Source organism: Xenopus tropicalis, chromosome 8 (assembly GCF_000004195.4).
Source record: "Xenopus tropicalis strain Nigerian chromosome 8, UCB_Xtro_10.0, whole genome shotgun sequence".
NCBI classification, from domain to species: Eukaryota; Metazoa; Chordata; class Amphibia; order Anura; family Pipidae; genus Xenopus; species Xenopus tropicalis.
Window position 1 is genome coordinate 100,687,978 of NC_030684.2, and position 22,145 is coordinate 100,710,122.

Sequence of the window (22,145 nt, forward strand, 5' to 3'; positions counted from 1 at the left end):
AACATAACAAACATTTCCTTATTTATTAACAGTTTTTTTACAGACTGGGAAAATAATAGCCTGAACACACTGCACTAAAACCCATAAAAAATGTAAATTGCCATGGTTAAAACAAATCAATCACATAATCACAGGGAGGCAATTCTGCATGACTATGCTATGGATATGTGTGGTGAGTTATATTCATTTGGTACAAAGGTATTTGTGTCGTTTGGTTGCCCGCGCTGCACTCGTTACCCTAAGCCTCCACCTATGATCAGACTGCTGGAGTTCTCTCTTATAAATTAATTTAATAAATCTTCCCCATTTGTACTTAAGGCCTTGTATATAATCAGGTCAGAGAGCTTTCACCCAAAATTCAAGGCTTAATGCACCTTCAGTGTTGTGTTTTAGAAAGAAAGACCAAAGATGCAGATCTTAAAGATATTCCTATATTTATTGTTTACTTCCAAAATAGGTTCAGAGAAAAGACTAAAATTGTTTAACAAAAACCATAAAAATATACACACAGATAGCGGGCAGGTGAACAGTGCATGTGAAATAGTAGTAGGGCATTTCCCACTCTCAGTACATCATCCAGAGAGACCTGGCATTGCAGTAACGGAGAAAAGAGACATGTGTGCAAACGACCCATTAACAGCTGAAGAATAGTTTTTCCCAGTGTATAAATATGCAGGCACCATTGCACAGCCACTATGCAAGATATACAGATATATATATATATATATACCAGCTGTACAAACACATTAGGATGCAAATTGTACAAGTCACACCTGGTTAATGGAATGGAAAGCAGTTGCTATGTTTTGCTGGCACGCGTGTAAACAGACTATGAGTCGTATGTGGCCCCACAATGTGCATTGCTGTCCCAGGCCTTTTTCACATGTTGCAACCTGCAGGAGGGGGGCTTCTTCAGACAGGAACAATGGGTGGCAAGTTAAAGGGCCAGTACAGTAACTGAAAAATAGTTAAACTGTCAGTCACTGCTGCTTGCAACCCCATAAAGCCTGGAATCTTGCAGCTCTTGTGTTGCAGCTGAGAGTCAATGGGCATTTTGGCATCATCCTAAGGCAATTTATTTGCTATAATAAAATTTGCTAAGTTTACCTTTACCTTTTTGCATCATACATATCGCATTGCAAGTTTTTTTTTTTTTTTTTTTAATACCTTCCATTTTTAAAATATGTATTGAATCTGCAAGTGCCTTGCTTTGGGAATACACATTTCCAGCTGATACCTATAAATATTGATATTTATTCACAGTGCTTTATTTCAACATACTGCTGCACAATGCATTTTTTGGATTGGGGAATGCTACAGTGTATGCATAATTAAATGCAGTCGGATTATCTCTTAAAGCACAATAAAAAGAATCATTTGCATGGCTAATTAGCAATTCATTTAGCTGTGTGCTGTAGAGTGCACCGGTTTCTATGCAGTCTGTATCCACTTGAAAGGCTGGCAACTCCATGTTTAAAGGAACAGTAACACTAAAAAATGAAAGAGCTTTAAAGTAATAAAAATATAATGCACTGTTGCCCTGCACTGGTAAAACTGGTGTGTTTGCTACAGTAACACTACTATAATTTATATAATAAGCTGCTGTGTAGCCACGGGGGCAGCCATTCAAGCTGGAAAAAAGGAGAAAAGGCACAGGTTACATAGCAGATAACAGATAAGTTCTGTAGAATACAATAGTGTTTTATCTGTTATCTGCTATGTGCCTGTGCCTTTTCTCCTTTGAATGGCTGCCCCCATGCAACATAGCAGCTTATCTATAGAAATTATAGTAGACTTTCTGACGTAAACACACAACTTTTACCAGTGCAGGGCAGCACATTTTATTTTAGTTACTTTTATACACTTTCATTTTTTGGTGTTACTGTTCCTTTAAGAAAGACAGCAAATATAGAGTGTTCTATACATCCTGGCACACTCTAAGGCTCAAAAAAAAAAAGAAAAAAAAAATGCATTACACATACTGAACAGAAATTCCACAATAATTCCATTAACTATGAACAATTTCATTTCCCCTGCAGAGCTCAGCTAAATCTATGCAAGCAGGATGGCATGTACCTTACACTCACAGGAACAATACATTTTGTAGGGCTCTGCTAAAAGCTATGTACTACACAGGGTTCCATCTTGTCTCTTTCATATTGGAGGCACCATTGCCACCCCATATTAGGAATGTTTCATAAAGATAAAATGAGTTGTTTGAGTGGATATATACTATATGGCTATATAAACTATATGCAATTACCTACACAGCTTTTAAATTACCCGGATTTTAAAGAGATAATCTGGCAACCTTAAATAATGTTTTTAATGCATTTCCCTAAAAAAACAAAATGCCTTGGCCAGGGTTAGGCTAAAATATATGAAAGCCGCATAGAGCAGATTTCAGAGGTCCCGATCTTTCATTGTTAAGGTAACCTCCCTAAATGCTTTCAAATGGAATTCCTTTGGACTGGGCTACAAAATAGAGGTGGTTTACAGAAGACCTGGAAGAGATAAATATCAAATAAAATGACAGAAGCCACAAACAACTGAAAAAAAACAAACAGTACAACATACAGACAACAACGTGCAGAGAGCTAAAAGATGGTTCGGATGCTTGTGTTTACTGGCTACCTATACCTTTTTACAGGGGGACAGGTTTTCTTATCAGAAAACTTAGATTGTTAAAGCAAAGTAAGGCAGGGCAAGATGATTTGGATGCAGAGGTCAGAATGTAAGCACACGAGTTTTGAATATGTCTACAAACATGTGGTTGGGCTATGCATTTGTTAAGACCAGTCTAAAGACCGACAGATTTTCCAGTGCACATACTGACTCTCTCAGTGCGCAGATGGTGCTTACACCCTGGCTGAACGTGGCATCTATAATCATGTAAGAAATGCCTATTCTTTATCAAATATCATTGTAACACTACTGCTCTATCGTACAGATATACACATATATACAAATAAGGGTTTATACAGGTCTAGATGAGGTTTTCTTGTCCTTAGGTTGGGGTAACTATCAAGTATCAAGATATCAACCCACATTTTAAAATTTTAAGTCTCAAATGTGTGGCTAAAGCTTAAATAGTTTTTCAAGATTATCATTCAATAAGCAAACTATTAATAAGGTGTTTTCAAATATACATATATGACATAGACCCAGACCTCCATTTGGAATAGAGACTATCCCCTTTTGTGCCAATATTTTAATCATATTTGGTTTTCTCTCAAATATCCCAATATCAAAAGAAGAACTTTCAAGGGACTGGGCTCCTGCAAAAATACTTTTTTCACAAGGGCAGCTGGCTGCTTTTGATTGTTGGTACACACTATACCATGCTTGTGGCTGTTTCCCTGAAATAAATACACTTCTAATAAAAAAGAATAATGTTTAGGACCTCCAAGAAGTAATATGATAGTTGGTTTGACATTTTGGTAAAAACCTTTATCAGGTGTAACATAAAAATATAGGTGTAATATTTAACAAGTGACCTTTACCTTTCGACCCATGTGCTGAAGTCCATAGTTGGACTAAATCACTTTCTACTTACAGTCCTGAATAGACTTTAAGCACCGCACAGAGGGCAGCCCTACTGCGTTTTCATAGCACACCTGATAAAGGACCTTTCTCAGAAAAAGATAGTCAAAAAGCCTTTTAGAGTATTCTTCCTTATTAAAATGAACCTCAGTGTTAAAGTACTGGTTAGGGGAGAACCCATTCCTTTACTCAGGCTAGATATACTTATTGTTTGTTCTTTTATTACTTCCTATGCATACAGCTGCTCCCCTGTGGGGCAAGGCCGCTGGCACTGACATATTATGAACACACAAAGAAATGCCACATAATACACACAGACCAATTAATTAATGGTGTACATGCATGTCTCACTGACATACACAGAATGGCCAGACATGGCAGTCTAATTACCTGATATAAATTCTAAAGGAAAGTGATCCATTGAGACAGCAATCAAGGAAATACCACACTCATTAAGTTTGCATGCTGAAAAGAAAATGATCTGAAATTCATTCTATATAAATGGACAAAGTATCCAAACAACTGATAAAAATCGTTATCGAAATGATTCATTTATGTCCTGTCAATTTCCATAGCAGAAGTTGGTTGTGCTTCAAGGATCCTCAGTGGTTCATACGATTCCTTCCAGTTTCACATGATCTTGGTCCAAAACCCAATATGCTGAGGGATTAAGCAAATCTAAAGGAAGAACTTTGTAAATGCATTTTTTTTACAAGTGGTGCAGTCTCTCGGCAGCTCAAAGGCATTGCTTTAGAGTGATAATAAGGCCTCGGTTCTGAGAGAAGCAGCCGCCAGCTGTCATGCAAAAAAGTATCTTCTGATTCCTGACATAACTGAATTGCCAAAGGGCGTCTTTGCCAGTCAATGTCTCAATGGAGGGAAGGTGATACAATGAGTAATATGCACCTAATATCTATATATACATATATTAATGGAAAACAGCTACACATCTATAGAGCACACTGGGGAGGGGGGCAGTGAACTGTTTTTACTAGCAGTACAGCACCCAGATTCCCATAGGGGATTTGCACTGTATTTACATCTATTTGCTTAGGGATGAATAGCAAGAAACAATATTCTATAATATAATCACACAACTGAAAACAAAAATTCAAGTTTTACAAACCCAGTACATATGTAATGGTTTAATGTCAACATGAACTGACCCAAACAAAGAGGTTAACATTTGTCTTTAATTAATACAAATGTCCATCTATTCTCTTGGAAATGATGCTGATCACAGAACAGCATATAGTTACAAGTCCATATATACAATTCTACTTGCAAGCAAGCATCAATATTTTGCACATGTTCAGTAATCATCCTCATCCATATCACAGCCGTAATCTGAAAGAAAAGAAAAAGGTATTTCATTAAAAATATATGAAATTGCTGATTTACAGCTGATTGGTTATTTAGAGTTAACCACAGAAGAATTCACCCACTTTCTACTCATTCCTATGTTATTTTAGTGTATTTATCGGTGGGTGAGTTGGAGTTCACCATTTGAAGTACGATTCTACAACTCCCACAGGAAATAATACAAAGAGTGAGATTTTCTGTGGTGAGCTTTAATCTCATATTTTCTGCCCCTAAAAGTACTTTCCATTTACTTTGAATCCGTCAGTTTGGCTCTTCAGGGCAAGTGTGGGTGAGGTAGAAGCTGGCAGGGCTTGTTTGGGGAATGCACGGGGACATCTTTAAATCACTGTATTACATTTACCATATAAAATGCAGGCACTATGAAGCCTACAAATTCTCCTTACTATCGAGAAAGATATCAAGAACACTGGGCAGACAAATGTTTCTCTACTGGTATTTTTGATCTTGCCATTAAGGGGGCCGACGTTATTTATCTGGCGATGAACAATTTTAAGCGATATTTTAATGCATGCACGATAATTTCCACCGCATGCGATATGTCAGCACAGACAATCACCAGCTGCAATTTTATTTGGTAACACCTACTCCTGGGAGGCGTTACGTTTCACAGTAATAATCGCCACGTTTAACGCTTCATAGGTTTTTGTGAATCATGCGTTAGTATTATTTCTATGCGATAATTACTGCAATGCGATAAAAATAACACTTTCAGACAATGCGTTTAATGCATGTGAAATTACTTTGATGAATTGGTACTTATTTATCACACGCTTTTTATGCAAAAAACTATGCCATAAGCATTAACAACCTTTAGTGAATCGGCCCCTAAGTGTGTGGCCAGACAACATGAATTACAGCATAGAACGGGAATAAAATGGGAAACATAGAATGTACTGCAATGATTGTCAGGTACTTGACCATCAGTGCCACGGAGTCTTTGATTTACGGCAGGTGTTTATATATGATATATTGCACGTCCCTTCCAAGTGAGTAATTGTAAGTACACTATGTTTTATGCCAATGTGCTGAGAATGTGGTAATGTTTTGATAAGCTTTTGTGGCTATGCTATTACCGCCGATCAGCAGAACAATGGGAAGGTAGCAAGATAGCAGCTCCCAGTAGATATCAGAATAGCACTCAATAGTAAGAAATCCAAGTCCGGCTTGGGACTCCTCCAGTTACATGAGAGTAGGAAAAACAATGGGTTACCTGAAAGCAGTTCTAATGTGTAGCACTGGCTGTTTCTCAAAAGCTCAGACTCAGGCACAATGCATTGACATGGCACCTACACACCAATGTTACAACTAAAAACAAATTTTGTTTGTTGGTTCAAGTGAATTATTTGCTATGTAAACATGTAAAGTGTAATTTAGGAATAAAATGTATACCATAAAAATCATGACAATAACTCTTTAAGAATGTTCACTGACTGCTGGATTAGAATCTCTGAGACTTAAAGACATATGGTTCTTGCAGCACTGGGATTTATGAGATTAGCAATCATTTTATCTTAGAATGTTAGATTAAGTGGTTACTTACCATTTCCCCCCATTAACTGAAGTGCGCTCACACAGTGTTCTTCCTCTTCCTCCTCTTCTTCTTCGGCGGCGGCGGCATCATCCTCGTGATTGTATGTGACTGGCCCACTCTCCACTACTATCTTTGGGGGTGTTGACTCAAGTTCATTTCTGACTTCCTACAAATAATATACATATATATACTGTATAAAGTATTCTGAGACCACAGCTATTGCTGTTGTTGTTTTATATGGATTGAAATAAAAACTTAAACTTTTATTAAGACTACAAGCTGCTGCTTTATACTTTATTCACGTTTTTTGGATACCGGATGTGCCTGCCTGTTGTTTTGTTCCTGTATATTCCCACATAGCTCCCTAAGCTGAAGGTCTGGGGCATGAGCACCTGGACCCATCACCATCAGGGGTAAGACTTTACATATAAATATATAACCCACAATCAAGCTATTGTCCTGTGAAGAACTTTATATATTACTATTTTATTATCACTGAAAACATTGTAAACACTATGTATAAAGCCTATAGCAATTGGACTTTTGAAGTAATCATTGAAGACATTTACTACTCATCTGAGCAGCTTCTTCAGTTCAACTGACTGGTATGGGAAGTCCTCAGTTGAACTTAAGAAGCTGCTCGGATGAGTAGTGAAACGTCTTCAATGATTACTTCACAAGTCCAGTTGCTTTAGATTTATTTATACTAGATATACCATGACCTGGATGAATGAAAATCTTCATAGTCATATGTATAAAGCCAGAACACATTTGTGCTGCAGAAAAGTGTACATTTTCACTTTTTTAAATACATAAAATTTATAGGCTCTTTTTCAGAGAAAAACTTTTCTGTAGCTGGGGTCCTGAATGTGATTCTGGCTTGGGTACTGACAGAATTGACCCTAGTGTGTGTAGTGTGTGTGTAGTGTGTGTGTAGTGTGTGTGTGTGTGTGTGTGTGTGTGTGTGTGTGTGTGTGTGTGTGTGTGTGTGTGTGTGTGTGTGTGTGTGTGTGTGTAGTGTGTGTGTAGTGTGTGTGTAGTGTGTGTGTGTGTGTGTGTGTGTGTGTGTGTGTGTGTGTGTGTGTGTGTGTGTGTGTGTGTGTGTGTGTGTGTGTGTGTGTGTGTGTGTGTGTGTGTGTGTGTGTGTGTGTGTGTGTGTGTGTGTGTGTGTGTGTGTGTGTGTGTGTGTGTGTAGTGTAGTGTAGATTGTAAGCTCCACTAGGGCAGGGACTGATGTGAATGATGTATAATCTCTGTAAAGCTCTGCAGAACTGTGTGGTGCTATATAAAATAAAGGAAATAAATACAAATCAATAGATTGGAGTGGGTATTGTACATAATAGAAGGAAACAATATTTGGAAGCCTCTGCATTTGGTGCTTTCCTGTATAAGAGAAAATATGTGTCATGGTCTCTTAAATTAGAAAAGACATTTAAGGTAAACCATTCAGAATGGTGTGTAATATTGATTAAATGTCTAACTTAGTCTGACCTGTGTTATGCGCACACAGCGACATGTAGAAACAGCTGCCATCCCTCTCATTGCACGCTTCTCCCACAAGGGAGCACATATCAAAGCTATGGGCTCTGGGCACTGCCATTCTAATCAAGCAGCAGGTATTCCTTTAAAACTACCGGAAAAGCCTGGCATCTGCACATCTGAATGTGAATGCTGTCATATGTGAGAACAAGTCCCAGTGTCAGGCTACAATTTCTGTGTATGGTAATGTGCTCACCCATCCATATGGATTCATTCCTTTCAGTCATTTTCTCTGCAAATGCAATTATTAGCCCCATAGAATTTTATATACAAACACAATTTTGCTGTATCGGCTTTCAGCTTGTAATGAGCTAATATCATAACTGAAAATTATATTTAGAGCTTAAAAAAGAAACTTTTCAGAATTGAAAAGTTTGATACTGAACATTAGAACTGATGCTCTGGCCCCCCAATCATGTACATTGCAGAAACAGATGAACCATAGAAAGTGTGCACTTCATCTAAAAGTAGTAAAAGTGTAATTTTGCAGCCCAGAACAAATAAACATTGGTAACAACACATACAGAATATGCACAAAAACAGAGAGATTAGATAGCTAGGTGATGGGTGGACTGAGACAATAACTGTGCTCTGACCCAATAATCTATATCTGGAGAAAGAGAGTGAGTCAAGTAAAGTAGGGGACTTTAAGAATTCTTTAAGCATAATGTAAAATTTATTTTCTAACCCATGTGGTCTAGGGCCTGGTAGCCTGGGCAATTGGAAAATTAATTTTTATTGCAACGGGTCCCAAAGAAGATAGTATGCAAGCGAGGCCAGAAACCCTAAAAGCAGCTGGTCAGCTTTTTTGTTAAAAGCCATTTGTTCAAAATTAACCCCAATAACAATATTAAATAATCTACACACACTGACAAGGTCCCAACATTGACCTGACAGGGCCTTTATGAATGGAAATAAACCATGTACCTTCCTAGCACACAACCTTAGGGACCCAAAGAAAAAAGGAAAGTAGTTGCTATATGAACTAGTAATGGGCGGTCCAGCACATCAAAGAAGAGATTGTAGAAACATATTTAATGAGTACTATGCAGCCTTTTACAACCTTGACAAAGGTAAAATGCCCCTTACTAATGTCTGAGTTAAATCTATATGAGAGGAGGTTATTTTAATTTAAAAAAACTCCCAAGAATATAGCCATCAAAACGTTAACACCTAAATCTGAATCTCTTACTGTATGATGCTGCTATTCTCAACGCTGGATATCAAGTCTAATACCTGTATATCAATAGGTCTGGGTATATACATTTTTTTTTTATAAATGTGAGAGCATTAATAGGATGGTATAGGTATGTGTGTATATACGCACTAGGGGTCAATTGGAGGGGTTGAACTTGATGGTCTTTTTTAAAACCTAATTTACTATGCAACTATGAGAAATGCTAACCACATTTGCAAAATGATTTCTGGTTATGCAAAAATTATTTTTTTGGCAAGTTTTCCAACATCTGCAGTTTCTGATAAAATTCAACACAGTAAGAAGCAATCTCAAACATACCTGTTCAAATGCTACTTTCTTAGATGGCTGCGTTGAAACCAGTGGTCTTATCCTGAAAGATACAAGTGATTAGAAGTCACATTCATGGCTCATGGGAAAGGAAGGCATACATTTCTTTTTCCTTTTTTTTTTTTTTAAAGCTTTTATTTTTGCTTTTAAGAAAACAATTTTAGTACAAACCAATCTGGATAGTGTAAAAAAAAAAAAAAGGGGGGGGGCAGTGAAGAAGAAGATTGAGAAAGGAAAGAGGACAGTACAGAGAAAGAGGAGGGGGAGAGAGAAAAGTCAGTCATAATTATTAACCTTATGTTCCTATCACACCGTCATGGGGTTACAATACAAAAGAGCCCCCACCATTAAAGGGACTGCTCAAGGGTTCTGGCACATAAAATGTAAAACTGCACTACATTGGGCAACAAAACATGCCTAAAAGTTGATGTAGTTTGTTACTCAGCACAGACTGCGCATTTTTGTCATTTGTGCTAGTGTGCAATAAATGGAAACATCTTAAGCAGTTATTTTGTGCCAAAAAATATAACTCCACTTTCAATCAGGTATTAAAAATGTACAATGTTCAAATAAAACTTACAGTGCAATAAAGCAGGGAAATTATTACGCTGCAAAGTGCTATGGAGCATAGTAAAATGCCACTTCAGAGGGATAAGGCTTAATATATGGAACATCAATGAAAAATGGACAGCTGCACTCCAATAATAAAGCAAGCGAAACTGATAATGTACACAACCTACAACCATCAATAACACATATTATATTAAATTCTTTTTCATGAACAGGAAGAAATTACCCGCATTGGTCAATAAGGCCAAAGCTGCTGTTGGTTCAACTATACAAATGGTCACCAGAGCATCAGCATTGTGAGTTGAAAGACAAGAGCACCTTGACATCTGAATTAGTTTGCCATGGCTCATTAGATGCTTATCCTGCTATGGGGAGTACATAGTGATGCTGGCCATACACGACTGCTCTGATGAATAGCACATGGTCTAGCCTATGACATCAGTTAAGTGTGCTTCAAATGTCTCGTGTAATTTCTTTATCACTTGTGGCAAACTGTATCCCCTGTGGCAGGCTTCTGTCTCCCTGCATCTCGCTGGTAATATAAATGCATGCACTACTGAGCTGCAGCTCTCTAAATAAAATGTAATAATAAGCAAAACAAATAACCATAGATTGCCAACAAAGATGTTATTTCACAAATTACATTTTCTCCTAACATTCAAGCTTGGAATACAATCAGATTGTAAACGCATCAAGATTCTGATGTTCTCATTCCTTTATATACAGAAGAGGCTATCAATCTATAATAATTTCTTCAATCAAAAGGAGGAGTGACATTAGCCTAAAATAGTGGATTTTGTTGTCGGAGTCTAGTAATCATGTTTAGGGATATCTAACAAACATCTGGTTTAAGAAAAAGCTTTTGACTTATTCTGATCTCAAGTAACAAACAAGTGCACAACTTGCTTTCTTTTCATCATATCCTGTGAGCATCCTAAACCCGAGCATCTGTTGCCACACTGACCATATGGAACACTATATTGCTGGCTACCATGGATACATCTGTCGTCCCTTTAAAGCATGCCGGACTGGCAGTCTAGAATATACCCGCAGTGGCGGCAAGTGCAATTCTCATGTCTAAATGGAGAGATACTCAATAGCAATGTTTCAAAAATAAGGATGTTAGACTCTTTTGTGCCGTTTAATAGGCATGCAGGCATGAATCCCTATGTTAATTTCACATTATCTGTGATGCAAAAAAAGGCAGGGGAGGAATTCATTGAACAAAACATTTTTAAATAGGGGCGTTACCACTGTAAATTGGAAGCTATTAAGCTCGGGAAGAAAGCAAGTTTTGACAAGGAACGTGAACAATACTAAGAATGCCAATGAAGAGACCTCAGGAATTTGGTTCAGCTAGAGTTTATATGTTATCAGGCCTGTTTAGATGGTGGCTTGCCCTCAGAAAAACTGAGCAATGCAAATAAAGATGGATAGTGTTGCTGTGGGCAACTGACAAAACTATTTCTTATATATTCTGGCAAAGTTTTCTATAGGAAAATATAAAAGTATAAAATATTTTTTTGAAACTTATATACACAAGTGTTATCTTTAGGACTCACACAGGTCCTGTAGCTAAGGATATATTCCTCGCGGCACTTTCTGCCTTGTCTTCTCATCTGACATTCTTTATAATATTACATTACGGTATGTTTATATCAACATCCAAAACTAGCAACTCCTTCATGAATGGGAAATAATTTAAACTGTTTTACATAGAGCACAAAACCTGCCTACGGCTGTCTCTGCTCTTTTGCTAATGGGCACATTTTGAGTATAATGACATGAGAAGCAATGAATGGCCACACTTAGAGAGCTTGGAGACCTAGTTGGTGTGCTGCATTTCCAAACGTGCTCATATTATGTCCGTACACTTAAGGGTATATTTATCATGCTGTGTAAAAAGTGGAGTGAAATATTACCAGTGGTTGCTCATAGCAGCCAATCAGATGCTTTGTTTTTGTTTTCTAACTGTTAAAATCTAATTGCTGATTGGTTGCCCTGGGAAACATCACCAGTAATGCTTCACTCTTACTTTTTTACACAGCATGATAAAGCATAAAGAAGTTTAGAGCTATAAATGGCAGGTAAATTTATTTACAGACTCCAGCAAAACAAAAAATGTTTCTATATGTGCAATAGTGGTTTCAAGTCCCCTTGTTTGTTATCCAACTAATAACAATACAGTCGGAAAGGCAAGGTATATCCTTACCACCCAATGAAATTACTAGAGGTGTTACAGTGGTTCCCGCCCACCATGTGATTTCACTGTGAGCAGAGTCGCCATCAGGGGATACATGTTGTACTCCAAGTCAGGGTCAACTAAGATGTGAAAACGCAACTGTCAGGCCACGAAGGGGCAGGGGCTTGCAGGCAAGTGGGTGGAGTTTCGCATTATAGTGTGTGACATGGGTTATGGTTGCAATGTCTTTTTTTTTTTTTTAATTGGGGCCCCACATTACTTGTCAGCAGGGTCTTTCTCCTAGGGGCCCATGTGACTGATATGTTAATAACTGGGACTCCTGGGGGAGGGCCTGCAAACATAGTAGTATGGGGTCCTGTGAATCCTAATGGCAGCCTTGACTGTTAGAATTTGCTGTATAGCTGTATAGACAAATTTGATCCAATGCAAGGAGTCACACAATGAATCACATGGCCATTCACCTTTCTGGCATGGGACTGCTCGAAAACTTAAGTACATAATAATAATAATAAGTCTGATCACCCTGCATGACAAAGGAATGCAATCACAAGATCACACTTACAGCAAGAACGCTATATATACGCTATTGTGCCAAAGGTGTGAATCAGTAGGCTCCCAATCTATGTATGTGTACAACAGGGACAATTGTTTTAAAATAGGTCACTGAGAAAACAAATAGGCCATTTCAGTGAAAGGCATCCTTTGCCAACGTAAAAAGTCTTAGGTTTCAGTGGTAAGCACAGTGTACAATAGCAGGTATTCATATTTTTATTAACAAATGACTATAATTCACACCCATCAAAAGGAGATTATTTTTCTACTATAAACATATGCCTAACAAAATTGCTAATAAATATTAGTAATGCACCAAATCCCAAATTTGGTTTGGGATGCGGCCAAATCCAAGCCTTTTTTTAGCAGGATTCACATTTGCCCAAATCCAAGAGCGTGGCTGAACCAAATCTGAACAATATATAGAGAAAAAGAATTTGTGCAGCAAATCGTGCCACTGTGTCTGCAATTACTGGATCTGCATTGGGTTGGTTATTTGAGCAAATCCATTGATGAGGATTCAGGGATTCGTCCTGTTACCAAATAGGTGGTTTTGGTGCATCCCTAATAAATATAACAATGGTCTCCGATTGGCAACTAGCGGGAACAGTGGGAATGCTCTTTGTGTCACCAGAACACTATAGATTTTAGTACTAAAGTCTCAGTAGATATGGGTCAGGGTACAGGGTCCGTTATCCTGAAAACCTGCTATCCAGAGAGCATTGAAAATCGACATTGCAGTTGCTGCATCAAATATTTTTTAAAATGGATCAAGGGTTGAAAAATACACTATTGTTGCATCTTGCATGTCTAGTACATTAAATGTTTGATCTAGAGGAGCAGAAATAAAAATGAGTTTAGTGATGGGGACAACTGTGGCAAATTGGAGCTATTTAGAACCTTTCTAATGACAAATGTCCCTGTGTCTGTGTGGGTGTCCTCGGGGTACTTTGATTTCCTCCTGCACTCCAGAAACATACAGGCAGGTTAATTGGCTGCTGATGATATTGACCCTTGTGTGACAGGGACCTTAGATTGTAACCTCTCCTTGGGCAGGGCAGATGTGAATGATGAACATTCTCTGTAAAGCACTGTGTAATTGTGCCAGTGCTATATATCTAAAAGATGATAAAGTTTGCTCCTTCAACCCTTCATGTGCCGCACAACACAGAATCAACAGCCAGGCCTGGACTCAGAATCAAAATAGGCCCTGGCATTACAAGTACACAGAGTTCCAAACAGCCCCCACCAGATCACAACATAGTGACTGTCTATGGCATCTTACACCAGCCTCTCTGGCATTTGCCAGAATCCACAGATTGCCAGTCTGGGCCTGCCAACAATGCTAATGAAATGACAGTACCAGTGATTCAGTGCTGCCCATCTACAATCCGGGATTCTTTTTTATTTATGCCACACATTGTGTTACTGACAACACTAGTACCACTAAATCCAAAGGTTAGGTTTAAATTATCATTATTCTATATCACATATAGTGGGCAGTATCAACTTACTTTCTGTAGTATACAACAGTTTTGCACTTAGTGACTCTGTAGCCAACATTCCATTTTATCAATGCTATAAATTGCTCTGCAAAACACATTCCTAAATGATTACCAAACCACCAAAAGGACAACTAGTTAGCCAGTAGGTGCATTACTAAACAGCTTATTCTTTGTGATGACCCTATCACTGAGAGAAGCCAGCTGATTTGCAGGAAGTCTGGAAGAATAATATTTGTATGTAGATTAAACGATCTGACCAACCTTAAAATAAAACCAAAAGACACAATACTAACAGGTTATTTTATCAAAACAAAGTCTTAACCGTGAAGATGCAGAAGATTCTGGAGACAGCATGCACGGAAGGAGTTAACCTTCCCAGCAGAAAGCAGCTTTGAAGTCTTCCCTTACTTGCTGTGCTTTCAGCTGGAGTGAGCAGCCTTTGAAAGGTCAGGCAAAACAATAGGAAAACAAAGTCGGAGTGCAGTGCAATTGGACGTCATGATGCTGTGTTTATTAAAATCACTGTGCGTGCTACAAATTAATATGGAATTAAATTTGAGCCACCAGGCCTTGTACCGACAAACAAAACAAATGAAACTATCTCTGGAAACGGCACGGAGAGTGACTAATGCTGAAATGGAGGCTACCTAGCCTCAGAATTTCATGGCTCTGTTTGGCATTGCAGCACAGTCAGTAATATGTGTCATTCCGATTCTTTGGCACAGTAAAAAATGATGATGTGAAACCAAATATTGTAAATGGATCATAAGATTCCTACTAAAGGAACGCATTGCTGCATTGGTTTCTATTTCAGCTTCACCAAAAGGAAAAAAGGCTACATCATAAAATGTTGAACAATAAAGGAAGTTTATAATTACATTTGCATAGCACATGCCATTCAACATAAATAAGTCATTTGGCAGAAGGCTGCCTGGGAGAGGCTGCATGGGTAAGTACATTAGAATGTCAGAATGATTAATCAAAAGGAGCCAGGGAACAGTGGTGCTTCTTGGCATTTTGCTGCTCACGTTGGCAGATTCAGTGCCACACAACTTATTCTTTATGCAATCTTTTTGGGGCAGATTTATCAAAATGTGAGATTAGAGCTCACCACGAAAAAACCCATATAAATGAATAGAAAGTGGGTGACTTTTTCGGTCTCACATTTTTCAAATCTGCCTCTCTAAAGCTAGGGGCACGCACAGAATTTGTAGTGCTCATTTTCTGCTACATGTCTTATCTCATTCACCTTAAAAAAATCCTGTGTGGCCACTCGCACAGCTTCCCATTTAAGTGAATGGACAACTACCAGCAGCCGCAAGAAGTGTGTGAGCCCAAGCCCTTAAAATAGTGCTCTTTAAGGAAGCATGGCCTCACTAACCTAAGATTTCTACATTCTATCTATTTAATGGGCAATGGCTTATGAAAGAATTTTTCTTGCATGTGTGCTGCAGTGTATTTAAAGTGTGTTCAAGGCACCACTGGCACAGCACCTACACTGTAAGGGCAACTAAACTGGTGGATGCATCTGGCGCAGACAGACACCCTTATTTTTATATTTATGTTTCTGACACACCTTCAGGTGTTTATGCTGTGGTTAGCTGCACTCAATATGTAAGGTGTTTGTGGTAGAATAGGTACCCATTAAGGATTATGTCATGTATGTAGCTTTAAAATCTATATACAGTGTATGTGGCTGTTCAACCATTATTTTTTGGGGGTATCCACAAAGCAGTAGCATCAGTAGCATTGATAGATCTGTAAAAAAAATATCCATCCACTCACTAATTTACTGGTACCAACTAGAAATGCAGAACATATACATTATGCTTGATATCTACATGACATATATTATTTATATAAGAGAACTCCTGGAAATATTTAGACTCAATGGCACACCATAGATATTAATAAGATCTGGGAATATTTGGTACTACTGGGTAATGGGTATTCGCAGTCTTAAATCAAATCAAATGCCTAATTTGGATAGCAGATGAATATTCATAAACGTGCAGTTACTTCACTGAATTACAAAGAGAAAAATCCAAATATGTAAAGTAATTGGACATATCAAAAAATGAATAGGTTCTGCATGAAAATAAGTAAAGCCAATACCCTATTCCCCAAACCATGAGAAGTAAATATGTTTTGAACATTTAAATTGCATATCAGTCAGACACCCCCCAGGCCCTCTATTACAGCTAACTGATCAGTATGATGTCTCAATTGTTACACTGTATGCAAGTTTCCTAAATTTGTTCCAAAATAAACCTCACAAGATAGGTCCCTTGAAGTTTCCAGCGGCTAAAATGACCTTCACTGAAATCTTTCCACATAACTAATAACACACCCACTAATACGGATTTAAGAAAACATAATAACCAAAATGATAACAATGGCAACAGCAGTAATGTCAATAAACATTAAGCAACACATCAAAGGGGAAATATACACCTGTATTCAACATGAGTTCAAAGCATATGGCATGTTTTGAACATATGTTTTGCTGATTATTTTTTTTTAACTTTTTATTTTTTTGCACTGAACCATGAACAACAATCAAACTCAAAATACTTTCATTTTAAAACTTACTTAGCTCCTTAGAACAACTGTGAGAGAAGAAGAAGGTAATTAATCAAAATTTCAGCCACAATGAAACCCTCCGTGATAACCTTCTCCTTATCTGTAAGCCCGAGATACAGGCAGAAGTTAGGGAAAGGAAGGGAGGGGCTTATTATTTCTATTTACAGAAATACTGTAACTCTGCTGAATACAGGCCCCATGCAGAATCTTTTGAGTGTCTGATTGCCCATGTTGGTGCTGTTCTAGTCAATAGATCCAATACCTGCAGCTCATGGTGCATGTCAACATGATCTGATACTATACTGTGTGCTTTTATGCCTGGCTTCTTCTAAATAAACCAATAGCATCATTCAAAAGCAAGAGGTACTGTAATAACTGACAATACTGTTTGAAAGGACAAGAAGGTTATTAAATTAAAATGACTATTTGGTTCAAGATGGCTTTATAAACTGAGCTGATGATGGAACCGTTGCGATATACTGGAAGAAGAGCCAGTCATACCATGTGGATTCCTAAATAACACAGCACTAAAAACAATTTGCCAACTTTTTTATTTTGCTACAATAGGGCAAAAATAGCTTAGTAATATACTTTCCTTATTTTTTCTTAGCCATTTGTAAAATATAGCTGCATATTCTCTCCCACATGTTAAAACAAGAAAACTGCTCTACTTAGTAGACAGGAGTGCCAGTGGCCCTCTAGCAAGAGGATCCGAGCAGCTTTCTTGTATAAACATGTAGGATGGAGTGAGCTCTTCTATTAATACATATAATATGATAGATATAAATAGTGACTGTCTATGGTTTATTACAGGGGTGGGCAAACTTTTTGGCTCAGGGGCCACATTGACTAACAGACGGGCCGGACCGGGCCGGGACAGCGTTACGCCCGGGGCTGCCATCAAAAATTATGGGGCCTCTCAGCTCCCCCCCAGCATCCTCCATGACCTGCGGCTCCCTCCTCCAGCAACCCGCTGCTTCCTCCGTCCCGTCCTTCTGTTCCCCGGCTCCCCAGTGCATTCTTTTATATGGTTGCGCCCCGTGCGTGCTGACGCTGTGCGCACGCACGGGGCGCAACCAATCAGGGCCCGTCATTCTTTTAAGGGGGCCGGAGACGGCGGGCCGGATTGAAAGGGCTGACGGGCCGGATGTGGCCCGCGGGCCGTAGTTTGTCCACCCCTGGTTTATTACCACAGCCCCTCTGGCATTTGCCTGAATCTGCAGATTGCCAGTTTAGGCCTGCTCTACATAGAGGGGGCAATATAAAATGACTATAGTTATACGTTTTTAAAGTAATTTTAAATGTTTTTCCATTTTATACCCACAGCGCATTATTTTCATCAAAGTTGATTGCAGGTACCAGACATTTTAATCCAAGCAGAAAATAATGCTATTAAAAAGCATTATTACAATTGGATACCCCAGGATATATACATTTAAAAATAAGAACCGGGTTCACAAAAAAGAAAAAAAAAAACTTGGAAAAATGTAGTGACAATAACATCATAATAATTACTGAAGCAGCATATTACAGTTGTACCCATATGCATACAGTACGGTCAGATGATAAAACAATGGCTTTCATCAGTGGAACTATAACTGTGACTTACAGAAATTTTACAGCCTGATATTCAGTCAGAAAGCTCAAAGTAACAATTTTCTGTCTCATCTGGATACTGGCAAAGGCCAGTGAGAAGTCTTGTAATATCTAACAAGTGTGCAGGCCATCTTACAAGTTGGGTTGCTGGCCGCCAGATGGTTGTAAGGAGCGCTAATGGAAAGGCATGGAGCAGAACTAAAGCTGCCACTTCAAATCAATCACAAGAAGCGTACTATCAATAGCCACCGGGGTAATGTGAAGCACAATTTGTTCAGAGGATCACAGGTGAGACAATATTACACCTACACATTCATTGTCTACACAATTTCCAGCAAACTGTGGCTTAATGGCAGTGTTTGATTTTAATTCACGCCTGAAAGACTTATTATTGCTAACGGCATCAGCTTTTTTAAATCTCTTTGATTTTTTTTCTCCCATTGTTCCTTTGTACGAATCTTATTACACAGCATTTCAAACAGTTACCAAAGTCAGATAAAGCCACAGTCACGCTTTCTTCTGGGGCGAAGAGATTCAAACATAATGCACATAACGACAAACACATGCAATTAAACCACTGTATGATTATTATTATTGCTAGCTGTTGTTTTTATAGTGCAGACATGCTATGGGGGCCTTTGCAGAGATTGTGCATTCTTCACATCACTCCCTGCCCCAGTGGAGCTGACAATCTAAGAGAACAATGTATACCTGCAGATATATTTTAATAAGCAGTAATGATTGCTACTGCATTATAAATAAATATTGAGCATAATATATTATATTTCATTTGAAGAAGAAAAGTAGCTTGAATACTTAATCCTCACTTGGAATTTGCTGGAGGGATTAATGATTTAGAGGGGTGTTAATGACATTTAAATGTTTAAAGCAGCCAAACATATTCTAAGGACACAGGTCCTTGATAAATGTGTCACTTCCTTAAAACAGTCAGATTGTAATAAATCAGGGCAACTTTCAACTGACAGGTTATTCAGTACTTGATAAATCTACCCTACACACTACAGTCAGTTTAATCAGGAGCTACCCAACCTGCTTATATGTGAGAAGAAACCCACATAAACCCATGGATATCACCCAAAACTCTTTGCTGATGCACAGATCCGACTCCCCAATTCTGCTCTGAGGCTGAAAAGGTGTGTATTCCTCAAATTATTGGTACTAAAATATTTCAAAGGTAGGGGGCACATGTAAAGATCTGTAGTGAAAAGTTGGTTAGTACCCATTTTGTCTCAAAGTAGACTTTCTAATTATGCACACTTCCTGTTGTTGCAAAGAGAATGATTTTGTATGTCCGACTTCTAAGTCAGCATTTGTTAAAAAGCCCCAGAACCCCCTAAAATACTCATCACTATAATCTGTTCCTTCAAAGTATTAATAAATACCATTTTTTATATGCTGCAAAACAGTTCTTTGCATTACTTGAAATCCTCGCAGAGGAGGAGGGACTAAAACACAATGTTACAAATTGTAACAACTTCTCCACAGCTTACAGCAGGGGTGGTCAATACGTCGATCCCCCGTGGATTCCTGGTGGACCGCGATCAAACCGGGGACTCATTCCCCAGTCATCGGTTGATCGTGACCTATAAAAGTCTGCCCACTCCTGGCTTACAGACAGCATGCAGGAACTACATAACCCACAATGCATTGCACTGCAATGTTCCTTTCCTTATTGACATCACTTGTGCAGGAAATTGTGGGAGTTTGGAGGATGCGGGCTGAAGGCAGTCAACTATTGTTACATTTTATTTTAGTCTCAAAGTAGTCAGCCAGATCAGCAGGAGAACAGGGGGCCAGGCTTGTATAACTGTTCCAAGCCATATTTTTACATTACAAAGGCTGCATATTTTTAAATTTGCTTGAAATTATGTTTACTTTTCAAAAAGCTAAAATTGCATTTGGGTGGAGCTCCCCTTTAATAAGTACTGAGATGCTGCAAACTGAATTATACTTTTATCCTTCAGGCTACAGCAGTTTCCTCCAATAATTGCCTAGCAAAGACTTTCATGGAAACAGCCCATCTTTCAGTTACCATAAAAACGAGTGCCTTTTTTCTTTTTCACACATTTCAAACCTCTGTTGATGCTGCCCTTGTGGTCAATTATGATGCCTTTTTTGTAAGTGTTGGTGTTTAATTCCTTAGGGCACAATGACTCACTTATACACATTCTGCTGTTTCTTTGTTCTCTGCATGTAATTTATCATTCCCACATCATTACGGCATTTAGCTACTGGCATGGGGTCAACATGTTATGTCAAATTTACACTATCTACTGATGGTTATGCAGATTTGTGCACTGGAAACTAAACATATTAAATATCTAACCCACCCAACACAGAGAATGCAAATGGTAGACTGTACCAATCTAAGACAAAAGGTGCAGGAAATTATGGATGGTCCACGGGAACAAGGGATGGTTGGAAACTATGATCTTTACTCTGTATTATTACAACAAACAAATTTGCAGCAATAAAGTTTGAAAGCAAAAGTATTGATGACCCATAATTAAATAATAATTCACAAATTGATGTGGCACCACCCCATACATGTTTGCTTGATTCAAAAGCAGAAAGTCAACAACTGGATTATACCACTGAAAGCAAATTTAAATTGATGTTATGGGTTAGTGAACCAGAGAAAATGATTTCCATGTTACTATATACCAATACTGACTAGAAATAATACTATTATGTATAAATTGGTTTATAGTCATTACACTTTTTTGTGCACATTAAGCTACACTCTTGTTAAATGAACACCAAACTGCATGGTGCAACAGAGATGTTGTTTATATAGAATACAATCATTAGAAGAGGTTCTGGTTATTTATGGATTAAAACCATAAATGCACATTATGGCGCATACAGCGATTTCAGGAGTTTTGCATACAATTTATAGCTTCAAAAGTCTGTTGCAGCAATCAAAGTCCATAAGGGCAGTTCAGGGGTTTTATTCCATCAGCAAAAAGCAGTTATTTTGCAATTTGAGTTACTGAGAAGGGTGACAACGCAGCATTGATCTTAGGGACACTGTCCTTCCACCACACAATGCCATTACTTCAGGTGGGGTGGCTGGTACTTTATTCTGATGAAACTGGAGTGGTCTTCTGCGTAGCCCTGTAGCAATGCCAATGCAACCAGTTGCTGCAGAATCTTGCTACACATACCTAGCAACACTGGAAATCTAGACCCTATGGGCACTTAACTCTGTAGTTACAGTGCTGCTAATATAGATTCTATGTTGTTGGTTGGTTAAGGCAATAAGGGGGCTAGAGGGGGTACTGCAGTCAGGGTCCCAATGGCATAGGAGAACCCAAAATGGAGCAACTAGCAGGTCTCAAAGGAGAGGGGATTGTGGAGAGTAGAAGGCTTATAAAAGCAGCTGGGGGTAACTGGGCCTTGGCCAGAGCAGAGCAGACCAGGCGTGAGAAAGAGTGCAAGGGTATATTTTTTAATTGGGGCCCAATTGACTTGTTGTCAGGTCCCGGCACCCAGGGAAGCTGTGGTAGACGTGGGGTAATAATTTAAGCCCCTTGGGGGCTGGGCCTTGCTAGCTTAGTAGTATGGCACTCATGAATAACGATGGGCCCCTGT

The 22,145-nt window shown here is 38.5% G+C and overlaps 1 protein-coding gene across 1 annotated transcript in view; it reads right to left on the minus strand.

Annotated features, from left to right (window-relative positions):
• Positions 1–411: 411 nt before the first annotated feature.
• Positions 412–22,145, minus strand: part of brf1 (BRF1, RNA polymerase III transcription initiation factor 90 kDa subunit) — a 165,676-nt gene continuing 143,942 nt past the window's right edge. Inside the window, 3 exon segments of the mRNA NM_001195621.1 lie at positions 412–4,890; positions 6,467–6,623; positions 9,513–9,564. Of these exon segments, the coding sequence (NP_001182550.1) occupies positions 4,856–4,890; positions 6,467–6,623; positions 9,513–9,564 (244 nt within the window). The 3' untranslated portion in view covers positions 412–4,855.